At 34.1% G+C, this 19,742-nt stretch overlaps 1 protein-coding gene across 1 annotated transcript in view; it reads right to left on the bottom strand.

The window, feature by feature from the left end:
• Positions 1-19,742, bottom strand: part of ASCC3 (activating signal cointegrator 1 complex subunit 3) — a 351,207-nt gene that overhangs the window by 143,028 nt on the left and 188,437 nt on the right. Inside the window, exons 15-21 of the mRNA XM_066358816.1 lie at positions 18,548-18,739; positions 18,013-18,237; positions 10,721-10,840; positions 7,671-7,835; positions 5,909-5,995; positions 4,898-5,074; positions 2,178-2,403 (exon numbers count right to left, since the gene is read on the bottom strand). Of these exons, the coding sequence (XP_066214913.1) occupies positions 2,178-2,403; positions 4,898-5,074; positions 5,909-5,995; positions 7,671-7,835; positions 10,721-10,840; positions 18,013-18,237; positions 18,548-18,739 (1,192 nt within the window). The remainder of the gene's footprint in view (positions 1-2,177; positions 2,404-4,897; positions 5,075-5,908; positions 5,996-7,670; positions 7,836-10,720; positions 10,841-18,012; positions 18,238-18,547; positions 18,740-19,742) is intronic.

Below are 19,742 nucleotides of genomic sequence, written 5' to 3'. Positions count from 1 at the left end.
CAATCTAGACCAGGGGTCTCAAACTCAACTCAGCATGTGGGCCGCAGAGCAAGATCACAGCCGTTTGGCGGGCCGCACTAGGTCTACAAAAGGCAACTGTTACGCAACACTTTTCTCACTGCAGTTGAAAACAAAAAAAAATCAGTACAACAAGCACAATCGTACATGCAGTTTACTCAGTGTCACAAAACGACCAGAAACTGTAGTTCGCATCACAACTGCTGTTAACTAAGCTGATATCTAGCTAGGATGCTAGAGAAATGAAAAATACAAGTAGGCCTCTAGGCTTACTTAATTTTATCCAAAATATTTTGAACTTCGTGGATTAGTCTGCGGGCCGCACAAAATTGTGCGGCGGGCTGCATGCAGCCCGCAAGTTTGAGACCCCTGATCTAGACAAAGTTAACTACGTTAACCACTTATACATATTTTCATAAATGATCAGATTCTAAAATACAGACATGTATGAAAGTCCCAGGGTAGGGGAGTGGGGTATCATAAATAAATGTGACTTACTATAAATGTTTTCCTACTCTACTCCAAGCAACTAAGTGAATATATTAAATATATATATTGAAATTTTATTTTGCAATTACACTTCAATATTATTTTGTATTAGTTTATAGTAGCAATATTTCTTGTATTTCTTGGCTCGTCTTAATATAATGATTTAAAGCACATTTATGATTAAATCTCAATGCTTTATGTTCATCTAAATTTGAAACTAAAGTAAACTGTATTTTGATAAAATATTTACATGTTATCTCAACGTGAATAGTTAATATCATTAATTTCTCTCTATTTACATTAGAAGTAGTCTTCTTACTACATACGAAGTAACTATCTCAGCCTCCCTTCACACCTTTGGACCTTTTGCAGAGCAATTCTCTCTCTGACCTTTGTTCAGTCTGACTCCCTTCATAAATACTATATACCCTATTTAGAATCGGAAATATTATCTAATCAATGTATTATATGTTTGTCCAATAAAACATTAAGGTACATGGAAATGTATGAATGAATAGTTTTTCAATATTATGTGAGAAAAACAGAAGGCCAAATCTGGCCCAATAATTCTGATCTGGTTTTAAAAATACACACACACACACACACACACACACACACACACACACACACACACAGTGGGGGAAAAGAAAGTTTATAGTTGTGAGTATGCAAAACAGAGTTAACAGAGCTATTGTAATAATCATAACCTGCAAGTCCTTTTCTTTTTTCTTCTTTTTTTATTTTGTGATAGAGACAGAGAGAGGGACAGACAGGAACAGACAGACAGGAAGGGAGAGAGATGAGAAGCATCAATTCTTTGTTGTGGCACCTTAGTTGTTAACTGTCTGCTTTCTCATATGTACCTTCACGGGGAGGGGGAGGGCTACAGCAGAGCGAGTGACCCCTTGCTCAAGTCAGAGACCTTGGGCTCAAGTCAGCGACCTTGGGCTCAAGCCAGCAACCTTTGGGCACAAGCCAGCAATCATGGGGCCTTGTCTATACCATTACGCTCAAGCTGGTGAGTCTGTGCTCAAACTGGTGAGCTCACACTTGGGGTTTCGAACCTGGGTCCTCCGTGTCTCATTCCCATGCTCTATCCACTGTGCCACCACCTGGTCAAGCCTGCATGTCTTTTTCCATATGAACAACTGTAAACCTACTTTTGCCCCACCTTGTATGTGCGTGCATCATTTATTTAGAAACTCTGAAGAAACGTAAATTAATGTAAACATAATTTTTCCTGTAATACAGCTGATATATCGATATATAACAAAAGACTTTGAAATGCATTAAATATTAAGAAATAAATTGAGGATAAATCTCATTGACTAATTCTCATCATTTATAACTGAGATTCTATTTTTAAAATACTCAACTTAAGGCTGTAATGATCTTAACTCCATTTTAACTGCTCTCTCAAGTGACATCAATAGAGTTGAAGGAATTGTCAGAATTTACAGAAATAAAAAATAAATTTAATAAGAATGATAAAGATTTATCTTTGACATCAATAGAGTTGAGGGAATTTTCAGAATTTAGATAAATAAAAAATTTAATAAGGATAAGAATTTATCTTCAGTAATGTAAAAATTCATTCTTTTCTTTTACTTCTAGTAAAATATTTTACATGTACAGAACAATACATTAAAACATTTTTGCTTCCTTCTCACCTATTTCATCTTTCCTCATGTCTTTCAGCTTATCCACAGTAAGATTTTTTTCTTCCAGTCTGGTTAGAATGTGTGGTGGTAAGACTGAAAACTGTCTCAAAGGGCTAGCCCAACCCCAGAGCCTCTTGTCGATGACTTTACTGAGATTCAGGAGCCTGTAAGTCATGGCGGGCCAACGTTTCCTCAGAGCAATTTCAAAAAGAGCACGGACAATTCTAGCTGCATTCTGAGAAATAAAAGAGGGGGAGCTGGTGGTTAGGTAACATGTACTTTTACATCAGTCAGTAATTTCAAAATAAGCATATAAAGCTGCAACCTTTAATTGTGGGCAACATCTGTTTTCACATACATGTAATTATCTTCATTATTTCTACACAAGAATAATCACTTCTTTATATGTATGTGGAATTATTCTGTTTAACATTCAGAGGGTAGCTGTATTTATAAATTCTTAGGAAGCTTTATTCAACAACCCCTATCGAGTAATGAAGTAGAAAGAGACAAAAGGTATGCAACATATTTAGGGGACTGTTAACCTACTAAATTGAAATGGTTAAGTTTACAAGGCTATTTAGAGAAATAAGGAAGACTTTGGGATCTGGACAGGGAGAAATCAAGTAGTGAGAGAAGGGTAGAAAGGAAATATTGACACGCATATTAATGTCTATTTATAAAATGAGCAATATGTTAACTGCTTTATGTATATTATCTCATTTAATCTTTACAACAAATACATTTGATTGGCCCTGATATTATGTTTTTATAGACGAAACTTGGTGCAGTTAATAATTTGATGAATGTCACACATATAGTTGGTGTCAGTGTATCTATTTAAAGCCAAGACTAAACAATTCCAAACTTAACTCCAAGACTTTAAATTCAGTTGTCTGAGAATAGCTTCATTTATAAACATAGAAAGTTACGATGATTGAAGACTTTTTCACACCTCTACAGTTAGTTTCCATTTGTTTTGTCTTCTTCCCTCTTTCCTCTATCATTAACTTTGCTGATTGCTTTTTTGAAGACTTTTTAAAATTATCAACTTGGTGACACCTTATAATATCTAATGATATCTGTATTTGAAAATGAAGAATGTTAAATCTGGTCAGAATGACAAAGAGATGAAAAAGAGTAAAGACTTTAAATAGCAAACAGATGATCCGGCTTGAAATTATGATCATAAGAGTTATGGACTTCAGTTTTACATTTTATATAAAATGTGTATTTGTGTTTTGACAAATAGACAATTTTGTTTCAGTATTAGAAATTTAAGAACAAAAATGATATTTAGAAGTATGAGGACAGTTCTAATCCTCATTAACAATGAGAGGTTGGCTCTTATTAGGTCCAGAGAATGATAAATAAAATGAACATCTTGACTCTTAATGTCTATCAAATAGGTTTTCCTAAATCTTCCCAGTTATTCCTGTGAAAAACTGCTAGGCTAATTTTCCCAGCTGTGTTTGAAAGTATGTAATTTTTATATTTGAGAACCCACAGTTGTTTCCTCAAAGTCAAAAGAAATGGAAGGAGAAATTCCATGTGACAAGACACAAACCAGGTATTTTATCTGGAATGATATAAATTGTATAGAAATTATGATCAAAGTCTCTGACATGTACATGTAGTTTAAGGAAGCTAAATCGTGGCTTCTTTATAAAACCATAGGAGGAGACTCGAGCCAAATATTTCTTTTAGGTGCTGCTAAAGTTTCAGAAATAGAGAACCATTTTACAGAGCTGAGAGTGTGCTTGTGAAACTACTGATGGCTTATACTTAAAATATAAATAAACTCAACAAAATTTATCTAATGCATTCAAGGGTGATAAATCCATAACAGCTATTTAAGAAAAACCAGGGGTGTTCTGAGATATATCCTTAATGTTCTGATACTGACTTTCTGGGCATGAATAATGAACAAACACTAAATATTATATTTTAAAGAAATTTGTATATCTGATAATATCTTCATAATCTTGAATCTAGCAGTAATATGGCCAGATTATTCTTCTAGGACCCAGTAAAGCTTTACACTTTAGTAAATCATTAACTATTTCAATATAAAATCATTAGAAAATAGAAAATAAAGATATATTATTTTTCATATAAACAAAAGAAGTTAGAAACAATGGTTCCTACAGAAGCTATAGGGTTTAGAGAATAGATATAACTTTGGCAGAAACATGTTATCTAAGATACAAAAAAGAAAATAAGTTTCCACAGCATTCACATTTACTTTATGTAATAAATGAAATCATTACCTCGTATCTTGGTTATATTGTTTAAGTTACTGCATTTCATCAAATTATTTACCAATATATCTCGGTTCATGGTTGTAAATATTTCATGTTTATAGTTATATTAAAGCACTACTGAGTATTCATAACTATTAAAATTTAATACCAAATACTTTTTCTAAATTAAGCCTTAGGGAAAAAAGTCACAAACATAAGATATGTAGAATAGTTTTTATATTTGAAATAAAAATAAAAACAATAGCAATATTAAAGAGCAAAACTAACCCATGAATTTCATCCCCATTCCTGATCTAATTGTAAGATGGCATAAACGCTGTACAAATTAAACAAAACCAGTACTAAGATAAAATAGTAATTTGGTAGCATAATTTGGTCATAATGCAATCTATTCACAGTATAGCATGAATTAATTCCTGAGTCTCTAAACAAGGGGGAAAAATGGAAAGGGAGTAATACTCTCACCTGTGCAACATATGCAGAATCTGATATAAGGGAGAAACTGTCCATCTCGCCTCGGCTGATATAAGTTTGAAGTAGGATATTTATTTTCCCATAACTGTTCTCTACACCTCCAGGTGCTGAGAGTTCACAGAAATTGCTTAATAAGGCATCTAACTCCTCTATTTCTTCTTCTCTGACCTGGAAGAATCAATGTTTTTATAGGATTATTTGGGTTGATTTATTGAAATTTTTCATATTGAAATCAAACCATATTCATTGCATGTTTTAAAAAAGTTTCCATTTCTTTTCACTCAACACAGGTAGCTAATAACATACAATAAGAAATTATCCTGAGGCTGATACAACTACATTTTATTATTCATCACCAATATTAAAGTTGCCATTGACATATAAAAATTTGATATGCCACAAAAATTAAATCTTCTGACCTCACTATCCATCAATTGATGAGATTTCATTTTTTATTTGACCAGAGTAAAGCCTCTGCCCAAATGGATTAAGGCAAACTTGAATTATCTTCAAATGCATTCATTACAGTCATATATTTTTATATGGTATAACACATTCATAGCTTAAAGCTGTGAAGTACTATGATTCAAAGTATTAAAGTTTTCACCGTTAATAAGATTAAATTATAATACAGGCACAGAAATGTTCATATCTAAATTTGAATCATGCATGTCCTTCAGATTTTCTTTGGTGAACTTTACATTGCAAATAAACCAAAATCTACATACTGTACTATATTCTTTGATAGTTTCTTTATTGCAAAACCTACTTAAATTATATTTGATTTGCAATAGAGGACAAAGATTGATGTCAGGTATGACACAGTATCACAATTTAGGATAGTGGACACTGTTGATAAATGGAAGAACATTGCTGGTACTCCAAATGTGAAGTGCCATATGGCTTATATTGTATCAGGAATAACAATTACTTAGAAGCATTTAGAAATGAATGAATACATATATGTTATATGCTTTTGATTCAATCTTAAAGTAATCTTACCTTGATTTGATCAAATTCTTCAGCTTTGGAGACTATAGCAAGGATATCACTTTCTGTTTTGTGAGCATCAAAGAGTTCATTGAAGGTCTACCAAAGTAAGTGTTATATTTGATTAAAATAGAAGGTCCAGTAAAATATTTTAAATTAAAAATGTGACTATAAATCACACATTCTTAAAGAACATTTGAGTCCTAGATAACGCAGAGTTATGACGTCTGTGACATACTATTCCAAATCACTGCTTTACCAGAGACTAAAATATATTTCTAGAATATAATTAAATAGAGAAGATCTTTCTTTAGAAGCAAAATGAGCAATAAAATCAGTTAACAAAACCTACGTTAGATAGCTAAACAAATGTTCAACATAACACTATCGTCTTGGCTTATCTTCAGCATGGGCATATGAAAACATACCATTCACCAAATTTAAGCTGATCATATAGCATATAAATTCAGAAAAGAATAATTAAAATATGTAACCTGAAGATTATGGTGACAATACCACAATATTACTAGTGAAGTTATAAAATAATTCAGGAAACTGGGAAGAAACGGATCAGTAAATGACCATATAGAATAAAAACAAAGGTGAAGAAAGGCTATAGCACCTGAGAGAGCTGTGAAGAGGCTTCAGATATACCATAGTTTGGTGCCAACACACTACCAGGTGGACTAATGAGAAAGGTCACTTAGTGGACAACATGTGTAGACGTGTGTAGGTGATGAAAGCAGTAGAGGGCTAAGGAAAATGTTTTAAGTTGAGAAACCACCATATCACAGTGGTGAGGTAATGTATCTTAAAAGACTCCGAAGAAACCTAAAGTACTATACAAATGGTTTATTTGGGGAAAGGTGAGGAAAAGCTAGTAAGCACATGAAGGTGGTTCTGAAACCTGTTATATGCATAAATAATCACATGCTTTAAAATAAGTACAAAACATAGATTTCATATAGGGCTGGGTTTTTGTATTTCTAAAGAAATTTCACTTCAGTGATTTCTATTAACACTGGGATTTAAAAACAATTTTATATACAAAAATAAAAATGAATATAAGAAAAAAAAATCTAACCTTTCTCTCTATAAGAAGAAAAGGTAATTCATCTTAATCCATCCTCCTCTCTTCAAATTTAAGTCCTTCTCTCACAGTAATCACTGTTAAGTTTTCCTATATGTATGTGCATGCAAATACACACAAGTACACATAAAGACATGCATGTTCTCTTTCCAATGTAAATATCATAGTGGCACCTGGGCTTACGTAACACTGTTAAAAGGCAACAAGCAAAACTACAAGTATGTAGTCAAAATTCTCTTTGAAAATCTCTTAAACTGCCCACGTGGTACAGGCAGGTTGACTGATAATTTTACTAGTTTTTCTAACTCTTCCTTAGTCAGTGTTTATCCATACCTATAATTAATTTTTAACTTTTTACTCAAGGATATCATTAAGGCCTCACTTCTCACTTAATATCATGCAGGCACTCCTTCCATAGGTCTCACCAACACGCTCAACTGTTTAGGCTTTGGTGTGTCTACTGCTTGGGATACACTCACTAAACAGGAAGGTAAGGGGATCCTTAATATTTAAAGTCTTACTTTTTTTCTTGTCTTTCCTGAGTGTGTTATTGAATTCATGTTACAAACATTTTGTTCTATTAACAGCTTTTGTTCTTTTGTATTAATCCTATATTTTGACATCTAAAAGTATTTGTATCTAATAGTAAACGCATTATTGTATTTGTTCCACTCAGTTTAATACCTCAATGGTGTTGTATTTAATATAGTAGTGGCTGGCTGTTCTACCCAAATCAGTAGAGGAAAAATATCCAGTTCGCTCCTCAAAACGAATCATCCTAGCTTTGTCTAGTTTTCGTCCAACCTCAATGACCAACTGTTCCCGATGCTTTGCTAACAATGGGTCAATCTACAAGAAAACAAAACAAAACACTTTAATATTTCTTTAAATATTCATCACTTTTCTTTACTCTGTTACATACACCTACTAATGAAAGTTAAAATTTTTGTTAATATTTTAGTTACAATTTTTATTACAATTTTTAAAGAGGTACATATTTATAAATTTAGGACATAACTATAAAATATTTTATTCCATTAAATTAATCAAATAAACCAAAATTTATTTGGTTTGAATAAAATGAAGCTATAAAATTCATTAAAATTATCATTCTGCATATTATCTTCAGAAAGTAATATTACATAATCTAAAATTCTTACACGGTCTCATAACCTTTAAGATTATAAAGATTAGAAATCAGCTATAAGAAAAACATCATTGTCTTCTCCCTCCCACACTAAAATAAACAGAGATTTTAAATTATAACGCGTTCTTACTTTATCAGTATTTGGAGAAATGATAGCGAGAATGCTTTCCTCTGTCAGAGTGAAAGTATACAAAAATAAATGCACACGTTATCTTTTCAAAAGTATGGTTTTAGTGTTCTAGCACTTTTCACAACAGCTGATGGAAAATATCATTTTCTCTTATAATAATAATAGAAACAGAGTAAAATAAAGTAATAATAAATTTTGAACAGGTTTGAAACTATTATATTAGATATTTTCTAAGAAAAAAAGAACATTTAGTAACAAATATTCTTGCTATGTGATGTGTGTGTGTGAATGAATGTATGTACACACACATGAGCATGCGCCAGGTCCTAAAGATCACTCTCTGGTCATGAGCAATAAAATAGAATATAACATTTAAATTTCTAAAAAACCAGAAAAATGAGGCAAATGAAAATGAACTGTATAGAAAAAGAAGATAGAGTCAAGAATCTTATTAGCAAATATAAATATTTGCTACAAGTGATACAAAGTATGTATCAGGTTCATCTTATAAAAACATTTTATTAATCACATATTACTAAGCCATTATAAATATTTTAAACTGCATTATCTGTATTAGTTCACAGGAGTATAGTGGTTAAAAATTCATATTGAGTAAGAAAATGAAAACATAAGTTTAAAAAAATAGAAAGGTAAGATCCTCTGAACTGTGAAGGTCGTAAAACAATGTATCTCAGAAGAAAAAGATTCACTTCCTTGTACTAGAAAATTACACAAAAATGATTTCTGATATTAACTTTGTACTTAAAAATCAACTGATGTCATTTTTATCTTGTGCACAGAATCTGGATGGCACAACCCATGAAAATACATGTTGTGTTTTGTTTTCTTTTACCCCTTCAGTATATTTTCATAGTGCCATTGACTATGGTATTTTCACAAAGCCCGTATTTGTAAAGAAAATAGCTAGTCATAGTCTTCAAAATTTTAAGGTTTACAGGTTACAGTGCATCTACATTTTATAACTGAGGAAATCATCTGTAAAAGAAGATATGCATTTGAAAAATAGCATATATTTTAACTGAGAAGAAAGGTAGTTAAATCCCAATTACAGTACACCTAAGTATAAAAACTTAAATGACTTCAGATTAGTAGCTTCAGAATTAGTGGTTACTGGTATTTTTCTTATTTTTTTTCCTCCTAAGTCTTAGGTTTTAATTTCTCCATAATCACACTTGCTGTAGAGTAAAAGGAAAACAATATAAGCAAAAATAAGAATGGCAACTGGTTTGATAACACAACAGAATACATAAATAAAATAAAGTTATTAGCTAATGCATGAAAACTGTAATTCTAAGTTAAATTCAGCTTCTTTGCTAATTCTGAATTAACACTAGTAAAGACCCATATGACGACGGTAAAATAATGTTTTCATTAGACAACAACTGGATTCTATCTGCAATTAGGAATCATTTACAGTGTATAGAGTAGAGTTCTGAAGAAAAGACAAGGTCTCACAGAATCTGTAAGCCATGTGGACCACACAACTCATAGAATAGCTGCTACCACACGCATCTCATTCTCAGTCTATGTGCACAGATCTGGTCCCAGCCTCCAAACTATTAAGATATTCATCAATGCTTTCTTTAAATTTAGGAATAAGGGCTTTGAAGGACTTGATAAGAGAACAAATTTCATATAACATAAGCCTATTTTTAAAAGTGGTCCATAAGTTGCCTCATGTCTGGAGTATTCCAAAAACTAGATTTATCTTACTTTTTAAAAAAATCGCAGAAAAATATATAAGCCAGTCAGAAAGACAAGTACCATATGATTTGACTCATATGTGGAATCTAATAAACAAAATCAATTAAAGCAAAATAGTGACAGACTCATAGATAGAAAGCATGATGACTGCTGTTGGGAGGATTAGGATGCTGGGTGGGGGAGAGTGAAGGGATTGAGCAAAGAAGAAAAAACCCATAAACACTGACCACAGCAGGGTGACTGCAGGGGGGATGGGAGGACGTGGAGGAGGGTACAGCGGGGAGAAATGGTGATGGACAGAGTCTTGACTTGGAGTGGGGCATACACATTACAGTGTACAGGGATGTGTTGTGGAATTGTGCACCTGACACCTGTATCATTTTGTTAACCAGTGTCACTCCAATAAGTGCAATAAAAAGGGAAAAAAAATCACAGCAAAATATTAGTATCAAGTGGAAATATATCTGAATAATAAATGATGATAATGTAAAGATTAGCTTATTGGTGTCGGTGGGAAAAGAGACACTATAAGTCAAGTAAAATAATTGCATGGGGCAGATATAATTTTCCTTAGTATTTTCTAAAAATGATTAAAGCTCTTTGTTTTTCTTCTAGCTATGTAACTCTTTTCAGATGAGGCAGAAGGAGCAAATATTTATCCTCATACCATGAAAGGATTACAGAACTAAAAAGAAGGTTTGATTTCATTTTTTTTTCAAATCAGTTTTCTACCTGATAAGCTTTGTGACTGATGCCATATACTAATGGATTTGCTCTCATCCGTACATAAAGATAAGTGTAACTTATCCACTTCACTGCTTCTTCCACATTAGTAACTGTTCCCAGAGCAATCTGCAAATCAGAAATATAACAAAAGTTAAACTAATCCTTCAAAGTTGAATATAAACAGTACATCAAAAATGATTTAGTCAAAGTTAAGTTTTGAAAATACATCATTATGCTGTAATTAAAAGCTATAGCATGATTACTGGGCATAACACTTCTCCAATTAATTAAAAATCAGTCCTGCCTCATTTAATTGGGAACAGTACATTAGAAATGCTCTTTTCCAAAACTAAACTTACTCAATAGTATGGCATTTGAATATTTTTCTGTAAGTGGAGTTTTTGTTATTCATATTTCTTCTTGCATCCTTTTTCTATTGGTTTCATTTTATATAATCACACCACTGAAATTTTAAATGCAAATGTACCACAATCAAAACAATATAACATTGCTAATTCTATCCTTCATTATTGTGATTTTGTGTTGTCATTACCAAAACAAGAGGGCACATTAGCTTTTACCTCTAAACACATCCATTTGTAGGATGCCTAGTATAAATATACAATATAAATACAATGGAAAATACAATCACTTCTACTATAACCATGCAGATTTTATTGGGGTTTATATATATTAATATACATACACTTAAAATCATATAAGAATAAAAATGGTTTAAAATTTTTATTGATAAACTTAAAACAATCTAAGAAAAAAAGTAGATATTTATACATTTGAATTATAATCATTTGGTAATTCTTTAGATTATATTGAAAAAGAAATACAAAATTAATATAGCACTTTATTACACATGTAGTAATTTAATAAAACCAAAAGTTAATTTAAAAACGCAATAGCACATAAGATCTGTATAATAAAGAGAACAAAATTGTTAGAAAATGATCTTAACGCAGAATGACATGAAAAGTTTTGTTAAAAATACATTTCCTTAGCTATCTATAGTTAGTTGAAGAAAGTCTACAGTAATATATATCATTATAAAATTATATTATACTATGCCACTGAATAGAGAAATGGCCCAAAGTAATAATAATAATAATAATAATAATAATGACAGATTCTGACTATTTACTTTTAAATTTACACTAAGTTAAAATAAGTCAGGCACAGAAAGATAAATAGTGTATGATCTCACTTATACGTAGAATTTAAAAACATAACATTCATGGAAACAGAGAATGGAATGGTGGTTGCCAGGGATTGGGGATGGGGAAAAAGGGGAGATTGTCAAAGTGTAAAAATTTTTAGTTTTAAAAGAATAAGTTCTGTGGATCTAATGTGCAGCATGATGCCATGGTTAGTACTGTACTGTATATCTGAAAGTTGCTATGAAAGCAGAGCTTTAATGTTCTCATCATAACAACAAAATGGTTATTATGTGAAGTGAAGGATGCGTTTGTTTACTAACTGCTGTGGTAAAACTTTCAAAATATATACATGTATCAATTTATCAAACTGAACACTTTAAACTTAGACAATGTCATATGTCAATTACATCTTCATAGAGCTAGAAAAAATATACTTTCAGTAGCATATTTATAAATGATTCAACCATTCACAATAGAAGCAAATATATACATTTTTCTAAAACATGAACTGAACGATTTCCCATGAAATAAAGAGTAACAAAAACTAAAATTTAGCCAATGAAGGAGTTGTACACTTCCTAAATACATACTTTCAAGTAAGACAGTTAAATATTTTCTAGTCTGCTTAGATAAAGGAAACTATTCAATACTTTAGTAGGGTCCCTCATTTGTGATTCTATTATTTGACGGCCAAAATTTTGTTAATTCCCTCATAACCTATCGCTATTTTAAAATAATACCATGCAACTTCTAAGGATAGAAAATTTTGTAAAAATAATTCTGTTATTTTCAAAATCAGACTGAATAAATTAACATGAACAATTATCTGTTGCCCCTAATGATAAGATTAAAAAGAAAGGAGGAGGCAGCTATCCAAGATTGGTTCAAGTACCACAAATCTTCCACATGTTCATCAAAAACAAAAAGACTATTCAGAAAAAGGAATGGAAATTTATGATAGTGCATCATATTTTGAGATTAATCCTAGAGTGCCACCTAGTGACAAAAATTAAAATTTACCTGTAAATTTTGCTGTCACCTAGTGGCTATTTAGTATAGGAGCCTTTTATTGTATAAATGAGTATTGTTCAGTATTTCTTTGAAATTTAACCATTCACCTCAATAATTATATAGTAAGCCAGTACAAGACTATATCACATAAAGCACAATGGATATGATAATAAATAGAGCATGGTTCAAGGTCTCAAAAAGTTCCCTAATCTTGTAGATAAGACACCTATAACTAATTAAGATGACATATATGAAACCATCACTATTATGTCTAGCACATAATATGTATTTAAAAATTCTTTAAAAGAGGTAAAAAAATCTACCCCAAATTTGGGAACTTAGAAGACTCAAAGTTATCACTTTATACCTAACTTACCTATTTAAACGTAAGTCTTTAAACTTAATTGCTTATTTGTATATTTAATTGGTTGAAATCATATAAAAACTAAATAAGCAAATATAATCATCATGAGTATATGTATACATAAAATCTCTTACTGCAGAAAAACCATTTATGCTACCATTCATTTATATTATTTATTCAACTAAAATGTGAGCGCTGGCAGTAGTGTTAGCAGAGCTGAATATAAAGGGACTGACAGCTAATGATGATACAATCTTTTACTGAATACCAACTTGGCACAGGCATTTGTAAAATTTTCACAACGATCCATTATCCCTATTTTAGAAACAGTAAAATTAGGACTTTGTAGCTGAAGTGAGTAGAGTAAGATTTGTGTTGGAGAGTAACCAGAGCCAGACAGGGACAGTTGGGCAGACTGTGGAGGCGCCCTTAAATCCATGTCCAGCGAGACAGATGGGACTCAATATAAAGAATGTATGAATAGATATATAGAAAGAGTAACATATTTTAATTTTTATTTATTTATTTTTTACAGAGACAGAGAGTGAGTCAGAGAGAGGGATAGACAGGGACAGACAGACAGGAATGGAGAGAGATGAGAAGCATCAATCAGTTTTTCATTGCGCGTTGCAACACCTTAGTTGTTCATTGATTGCTTTCTCATATATGCCTTGACCGCAGGCCTTCAGCAGACCGAGTAACCCCTTGCTCGAGCCAGCGACCTTGGGTCCAAGCTGGTGGGCTTTTCCTCAAACCAGATGAGCCCGCATTCAAGCTGGCGACCTCGGGGTCTCGAACCCGAGTCCTCTGCATCCCAGTCCAATGCACTATCCACTGCGTCACCGCCTGGTCAGGCAAGAGTAACATATTTTAAAGTACAGTGGGTTGGCATAGATCAGGTATACAGTAATATCTGCTGAATAAATTTTTTACAGAGACAGAGAGAGAGTCAGAGAGAGGGATAGACAGGGACAGACAGACAGGAAACGGAGAGATGAGAAGCATCAATCATTAGTTTTTCGTTGCGTGATGCAACACCTTAATTGTTAATTGATTGCTTTTTCATATGTGCCTTGACCGCGGGCCTTAAGCAGACCGAGTAACCTCTTGCTCAAGCCAGTGACCTTGGGTCCAACTGGTGAGCTTTGCTCAAACCAGATGAGCCCTCGCTCAAGCTGGTGACCTCGGGGTCTCGAACCTGGGTCTTCCACATCCCAAGTCCGATGCTCTATCCACTGCGCCACCGCCCAGTCAGGCTCTGATGAATACATTTTAAGCCCCAAACTGACTTTAGCTTTTCTCTCAGCACAAAATTAAGTAGCTTTATAGAGGGCTGCTATTAATGACCTTTGGTATTAGCATTAGAGAGTCCAGCCCTATTAGGCATCAATCAACAAAGATGCCTCATAAAATATTTGCATTAAATATAATACTTTCTCTAGTTCTTCTAAACTAGTGGTTAGAATTGATATTCATATTATCAAAGATATTAGTAGAAACAACATGACTAATCCAACATGACCTTTATGCTGATCACTGCCCCTGTATAGTCCTGCAAAGATTGCAGGACTCTAAAGACTTAAAAATCCATTACCTTCAGGACACAGCACACATTCCTTTTATAAACTAATTTCACACTTGATTTCCACAGATTACCAAATTTAATTTCACACTCAAAATACAATTTATGGGAGTTTGCTTCCTTAAGGAGAAATTTTACTTTAATTGGGAAATAGTCTAGTAGACCAAAATATGAGAAAGAAACTTTATACATTAAAAAATAGCTATACTGGCCCTGGCCGGTTGGCTCAGTGGTAGAGCGTCGGCCTGGCGTGCAGAAGTCCCAGGTTCGATTCCCAGCCAGGGCACACAGGAGAAGCGCCCATTTGCTTCTCCACCCCTCCCCCTCCTCTCCTTCCTCTCTGTCTCTCTCTTCCCCTCCCACAGCGAGGCTCCAATGGAGCAGAGATGGCCCCGGCGCTGGGGATGGCTCCTTGGCCTCTGCCCCAGGCCCTGGAGTGGCTCTGGTCGCAAAGGAGCGATGCCCCGGAGGGGCAGAGCATCGCCCCCTGGTGGGCAGAGCATCGCCCCCTGGTGGGCGTGCTGGGTGGATCCCAGTTGGGTGCATGCGGGAGTCTGACTGTCTCTCCCCGTTTCCAGCTTCAGAAAGATACAAAAAAAAAAATAGCTATACTTCACTATATTACCCCAAAATTTAAAGGTATATATTTTATTATTTGAATACCATTTATGGCATTACGTGGAATTAATGGTTACAGTTGATATTTCTGAAAATGAGATACTTAACGAGTACTTTATGAGTATGAGGTGATTCTATGGACTACAATTTTTAATTTCTCAGGACTTGACTAAACAGTTTTACTAATGGCATTTAATAGTTCCTAAGAAAAAGAGTTCCTTGAGGATACGAGCAGTATTTTACTCACCTTGTGTCTTCTGCATAATAACATCACCACCTTGTGCTTACTTTACCACTTATAAAAAGCTATTGAGAACAGTATTTTAACTTTATGAAGATATAGTCTTCCTTGATATGCTTTTCTAGAAAATTTTCAAAAAATAACCTTGATTTTTATTGTAAGTCAGAGAAATTAATGACCATCAATTTGGAAAATGTTTATTCCTGGTCTCAGAAGATGGCAAATGGTAGGTATTAATATAGAGAAAAGTATTCACCTTTAGCTTACTATATTTAATATAGCAGACATGTAGACTATAATGAAAAGACTATGTTTGGAGCTACACAGTCCTGAGTTTAAATACCACTTCCAAAAATTAGTAACTGAATGACCTCTGGGTCAGTTATATATCTCTCTGAGGACAACCCTATCCACTTGGCAGGAATATTGGGAGGGTGGTAGAATATACAAAAAACACACAATGGAGTCTCAGGCACTTAGCAGGTCCTCAGTTACCTGCCTCAATTACTATCTTTGTACATTAGACTTTTCCACCATAGATACTGTTGACCCAAGACCAAAGACCTACTTATTTAACCCATGCAATCATAGTAGGTAATGAGGATTGAGATTGAGCTATATTATTTTCTTTGGAGGCAAAATTTACTTCCTAATCTTTTCCATTTTCTTCTAATTATACTACTAGAAACTAGCATCTTTCATGACTTTTTCTAACTTGCAACCAGATCTTCCAACCAAGATACTCCAAACCTTATCTATCTTTCTGGTCCCAGATCAAGTTTTACCACCCTCATGAGCAAAGCCTCTCCTGATGCCTGTGGCCCAGAATACTTTGTCCTTCTACTGAATCCTTCTACAGAACTTATTACTTCCCAACATACTGCACTGTGGGTACTGGGGGGAGGGGCTGGATCTTTTTCTCCCCTTTGCACTATATGCTCCTTAACAGAGGGGGCTGCAGAGTGAGTATGTTTTTCATCCTCTAAAAAGACTTACAAATAACATCAATAGAATGTAAGTGAAATTTCTATATGGTGTTTAAGAAGTAACTGGTGGCCCTGGCCGGTTGGCTCAGCGGTAGAGCGTCGGCCTAGCGTGTGGAGGACCCGGGTTCGACTCCCGGCCAGGGCACACAGGAGAAGCGCCCATTTGCTTCTCCACTCCTCCGCCGCGCCTTCCTCTCTGTCTCTCTCTTCCCCTCCCACAGCCAAGGCTCCATTGGAGCAAAGATGGCCCGGGCGCTGGGGACGGCTCTGTGGCCTCTGCCTCAGGCGCTAGAGTGGCTCTGGTCGCAACATGGCGACGCCCAGGATAGGCAGAGCATCGCCCCCTGGTGGGCGTGCCGGGTGGATCCCGGTCGGGCGCATGCGGGAGTCTGTCTGACTGTCTCTCCCTGTTTCCAGCTTCAGAAAAATGCAAAAAAAAAAAAAAAAGAAGTAACTGGTATAGGACCTGTACACTACAAGTAATATTTGATAGTAAATATTTCATTTATTCATCTTTAATACTTATATCCCTCCTACTTTCAAAAATTATTTGAGTCATCTTTAAAAGTAAAAAAAGAGAAGTAGGAAAGGGTTGAATGCTAGAGCAATAATTTAAAATGTCATGAAAACAGTAAACTGCATTTGAATGGCTGACATCTAAACTCTTAAAATTAAGAATGCTTATTTACTAGGCTCCCAGGGTCTGCTATTTAAACCTTAATGCAGTACACATGTACACACATGAAATAAATTCTAATAGCTGAGCAATCATATTTTGCATAACCAAGTTAATCAAATGATCTGATGAAAGAGCTTAATAAACCTTGTAACACCTTAAAAGAAACTTCATAAAAGCCCTGGCTGGATGGCTTGATTGGTTAGAGCATTATCTGGAAGCACAGAGCAAAGGTTGCCAGTTTGGTACCCGGTCAGGGCACATACAGGAAAAGATAAATGTTCTCAAATCAATAAATAAAAATAAATACTTCATAAAAACCTTGTAAAAGTATAATACAAATATAGTAGTTGTAATTATTTTCCCCTTGATTTGCACAGATTTAGATTTCTGCCCTATAAAAAAAATCTTGTAATGTAAAAGTATATAGTCTTTTAGAAATGAGTTCTTATCAGTTATCATTTGCATTCTGTACCACTCAACTAATCTATAATATTGCCATTCACTTCATTGTGTTTTAAGACTGTATAATGGTATAAGCTATTGTCCTAAATATTTCAAAATAGCAACCAACTCAACCGTTATTTTACTTAGTCATTCTTGCAGCTAATGATTCTTTGCCAACTTTGAACTCATTACCTCTTATCTTACCTCTGCATTTAGGTTATCTGCAAGGCTTTCCAGAAACTGACTCTCAATTGGGTTTTGTTGAGTGAGCAAAGTGAGGTAATGGCTGAGTTTATCATGTGTTGTTATGATGATTCCTTCCCCAAATCTGTCAAATTGTGGTCTTCCAGCTCGACCAAATATCTGCATGACATCTAATATTCCAAGGTCAACAAAGGAGCCTCTTTTTGCAGCATATATCTGTGTTCCCTAGATGAGGAAAAGTTAATAAAAATTTACATAAACACACACAAATATAATCCTGATGAGCTGAGTACTGAAATAGGCAAATACGGCAAGATCTCAAAAGTGTACTTTAACTAATCCTTTCATCATCTGTGATAGAGTTAAATTTCCACAATATAGACTAGATTCTTTTGAAGAAAGTAATTCTGACCTTATATAAATAACTTTCAAAGCCAGCGAAGCAGCTAAATCACAATATTTTTCTAAATAAATTAATCCACAGGTTTGTTTTAAGATACCACAAATACATGTGCAAAGGAAGGCAAGCTCTTACCTTAATAATAACAGCATGGGCAGGCAGATTGACACCCCAGGCTAATGTGGCTGTACAAACTAGGACTTTGATATGCCCATTGGAAAACAAGTTTTCAACCAAATTCCTGTCTTGCCGAAGCATTCCTGCATGATGAATACTGAAACCATCTGGGAATAATTCTCGTACTTGCTTATTTCTTGACTTTTGCACCTAGAGTAGATATAAACAAAACACAGAAGTTTTTAGCATATGAAAGTTATTGTTTTTTAGCTTTCCTGTTGAATGAGTTTATCAAAAAGCATAAAATTATTTTTAAGCATCTTAAGGTCTTAAGTATTAGTATATAATGCTTTATACAAAATTATTAAAATTATATTTTATCTATTTAAAAAAGTATGTAATCCTGAACATGACACAACATCTAAAAGAAAGTTAAAAGCAAGTATCTTTTTCATGTGGGTGTCCTGTTCTTGCAGTCAATATTACCTATTCCCTATCCTTCTAAAACTCTGTTAAAGTAAGCATAAACCTCAGTGGCTTCCACCTCACTCAGAGCAGAGGCCAGAGCCCTTACAATGCAAAGCCCTACAGAAACCATTCTCATCCACTCACCACATCTAGCCAGGCACAAGGACCAACTTTTTCCCTATGTCCCCTTTCTGACCAATTGACACTTCCTCAGGGTGATACTCTTCCAGACCCAGTGCTTTGGAAGCCTTTCCCCCTCTTACTGAGATGCCCCACGGTTTCAAACAGGATGAATTCTTTCTCACAGCACTGACAGTAAACCTACTGTGTTCACCCACAGTTGTGTTCCTGGCGACCTTTCATGGGAGGGCACGGGCACTTGTCATAGCTCAACTTTATATCTACCTTGAATATACTAACTTCACTTCTGGTGTCTGTTCTTTAATCTATTCTGAGCTCAGATGTGGGATCTGGTCCACTTCTCTGCAGTCTGTATAAGTGGTAAAGCAGATATTACAAAATCTACTGAAGGCTCACTATATAATGGAAGAATATTTTTCTGCAAAATTAAAGACTTTAGATTAACATAAGTGTTGATACAGTCAAAGCTTCTTTTTGGGTATCACATCCTGTGTTTATTTGCTATTGCTCTGAAATTTTCATTATAAACATTTCAATAGCTTCTTTTGAAACAGTTTTCCATACTTTTATGTCAGCAAGGAGTGAGATTTCAGGGATCTGGGGT

This window comes from Saccopteryx leptura, chromosome 1 (genome assembly GCF_036850995.1).
Source record: "Saccopteryx leptura isolate mSacLep1 chromosome 1, mSacLep1_pri_phased_curated, whole genome shotgun sequence".
Lineage (NCBI taxonomy): Eukaryota > Metazoa > Chordata > Mammalia > Chiroptera > Emballonuridae > Saccopteryx > Saccopteryx leptura.
This window is presented reverse-complemented; position numbering and strand designations above follow the sequence as displayed.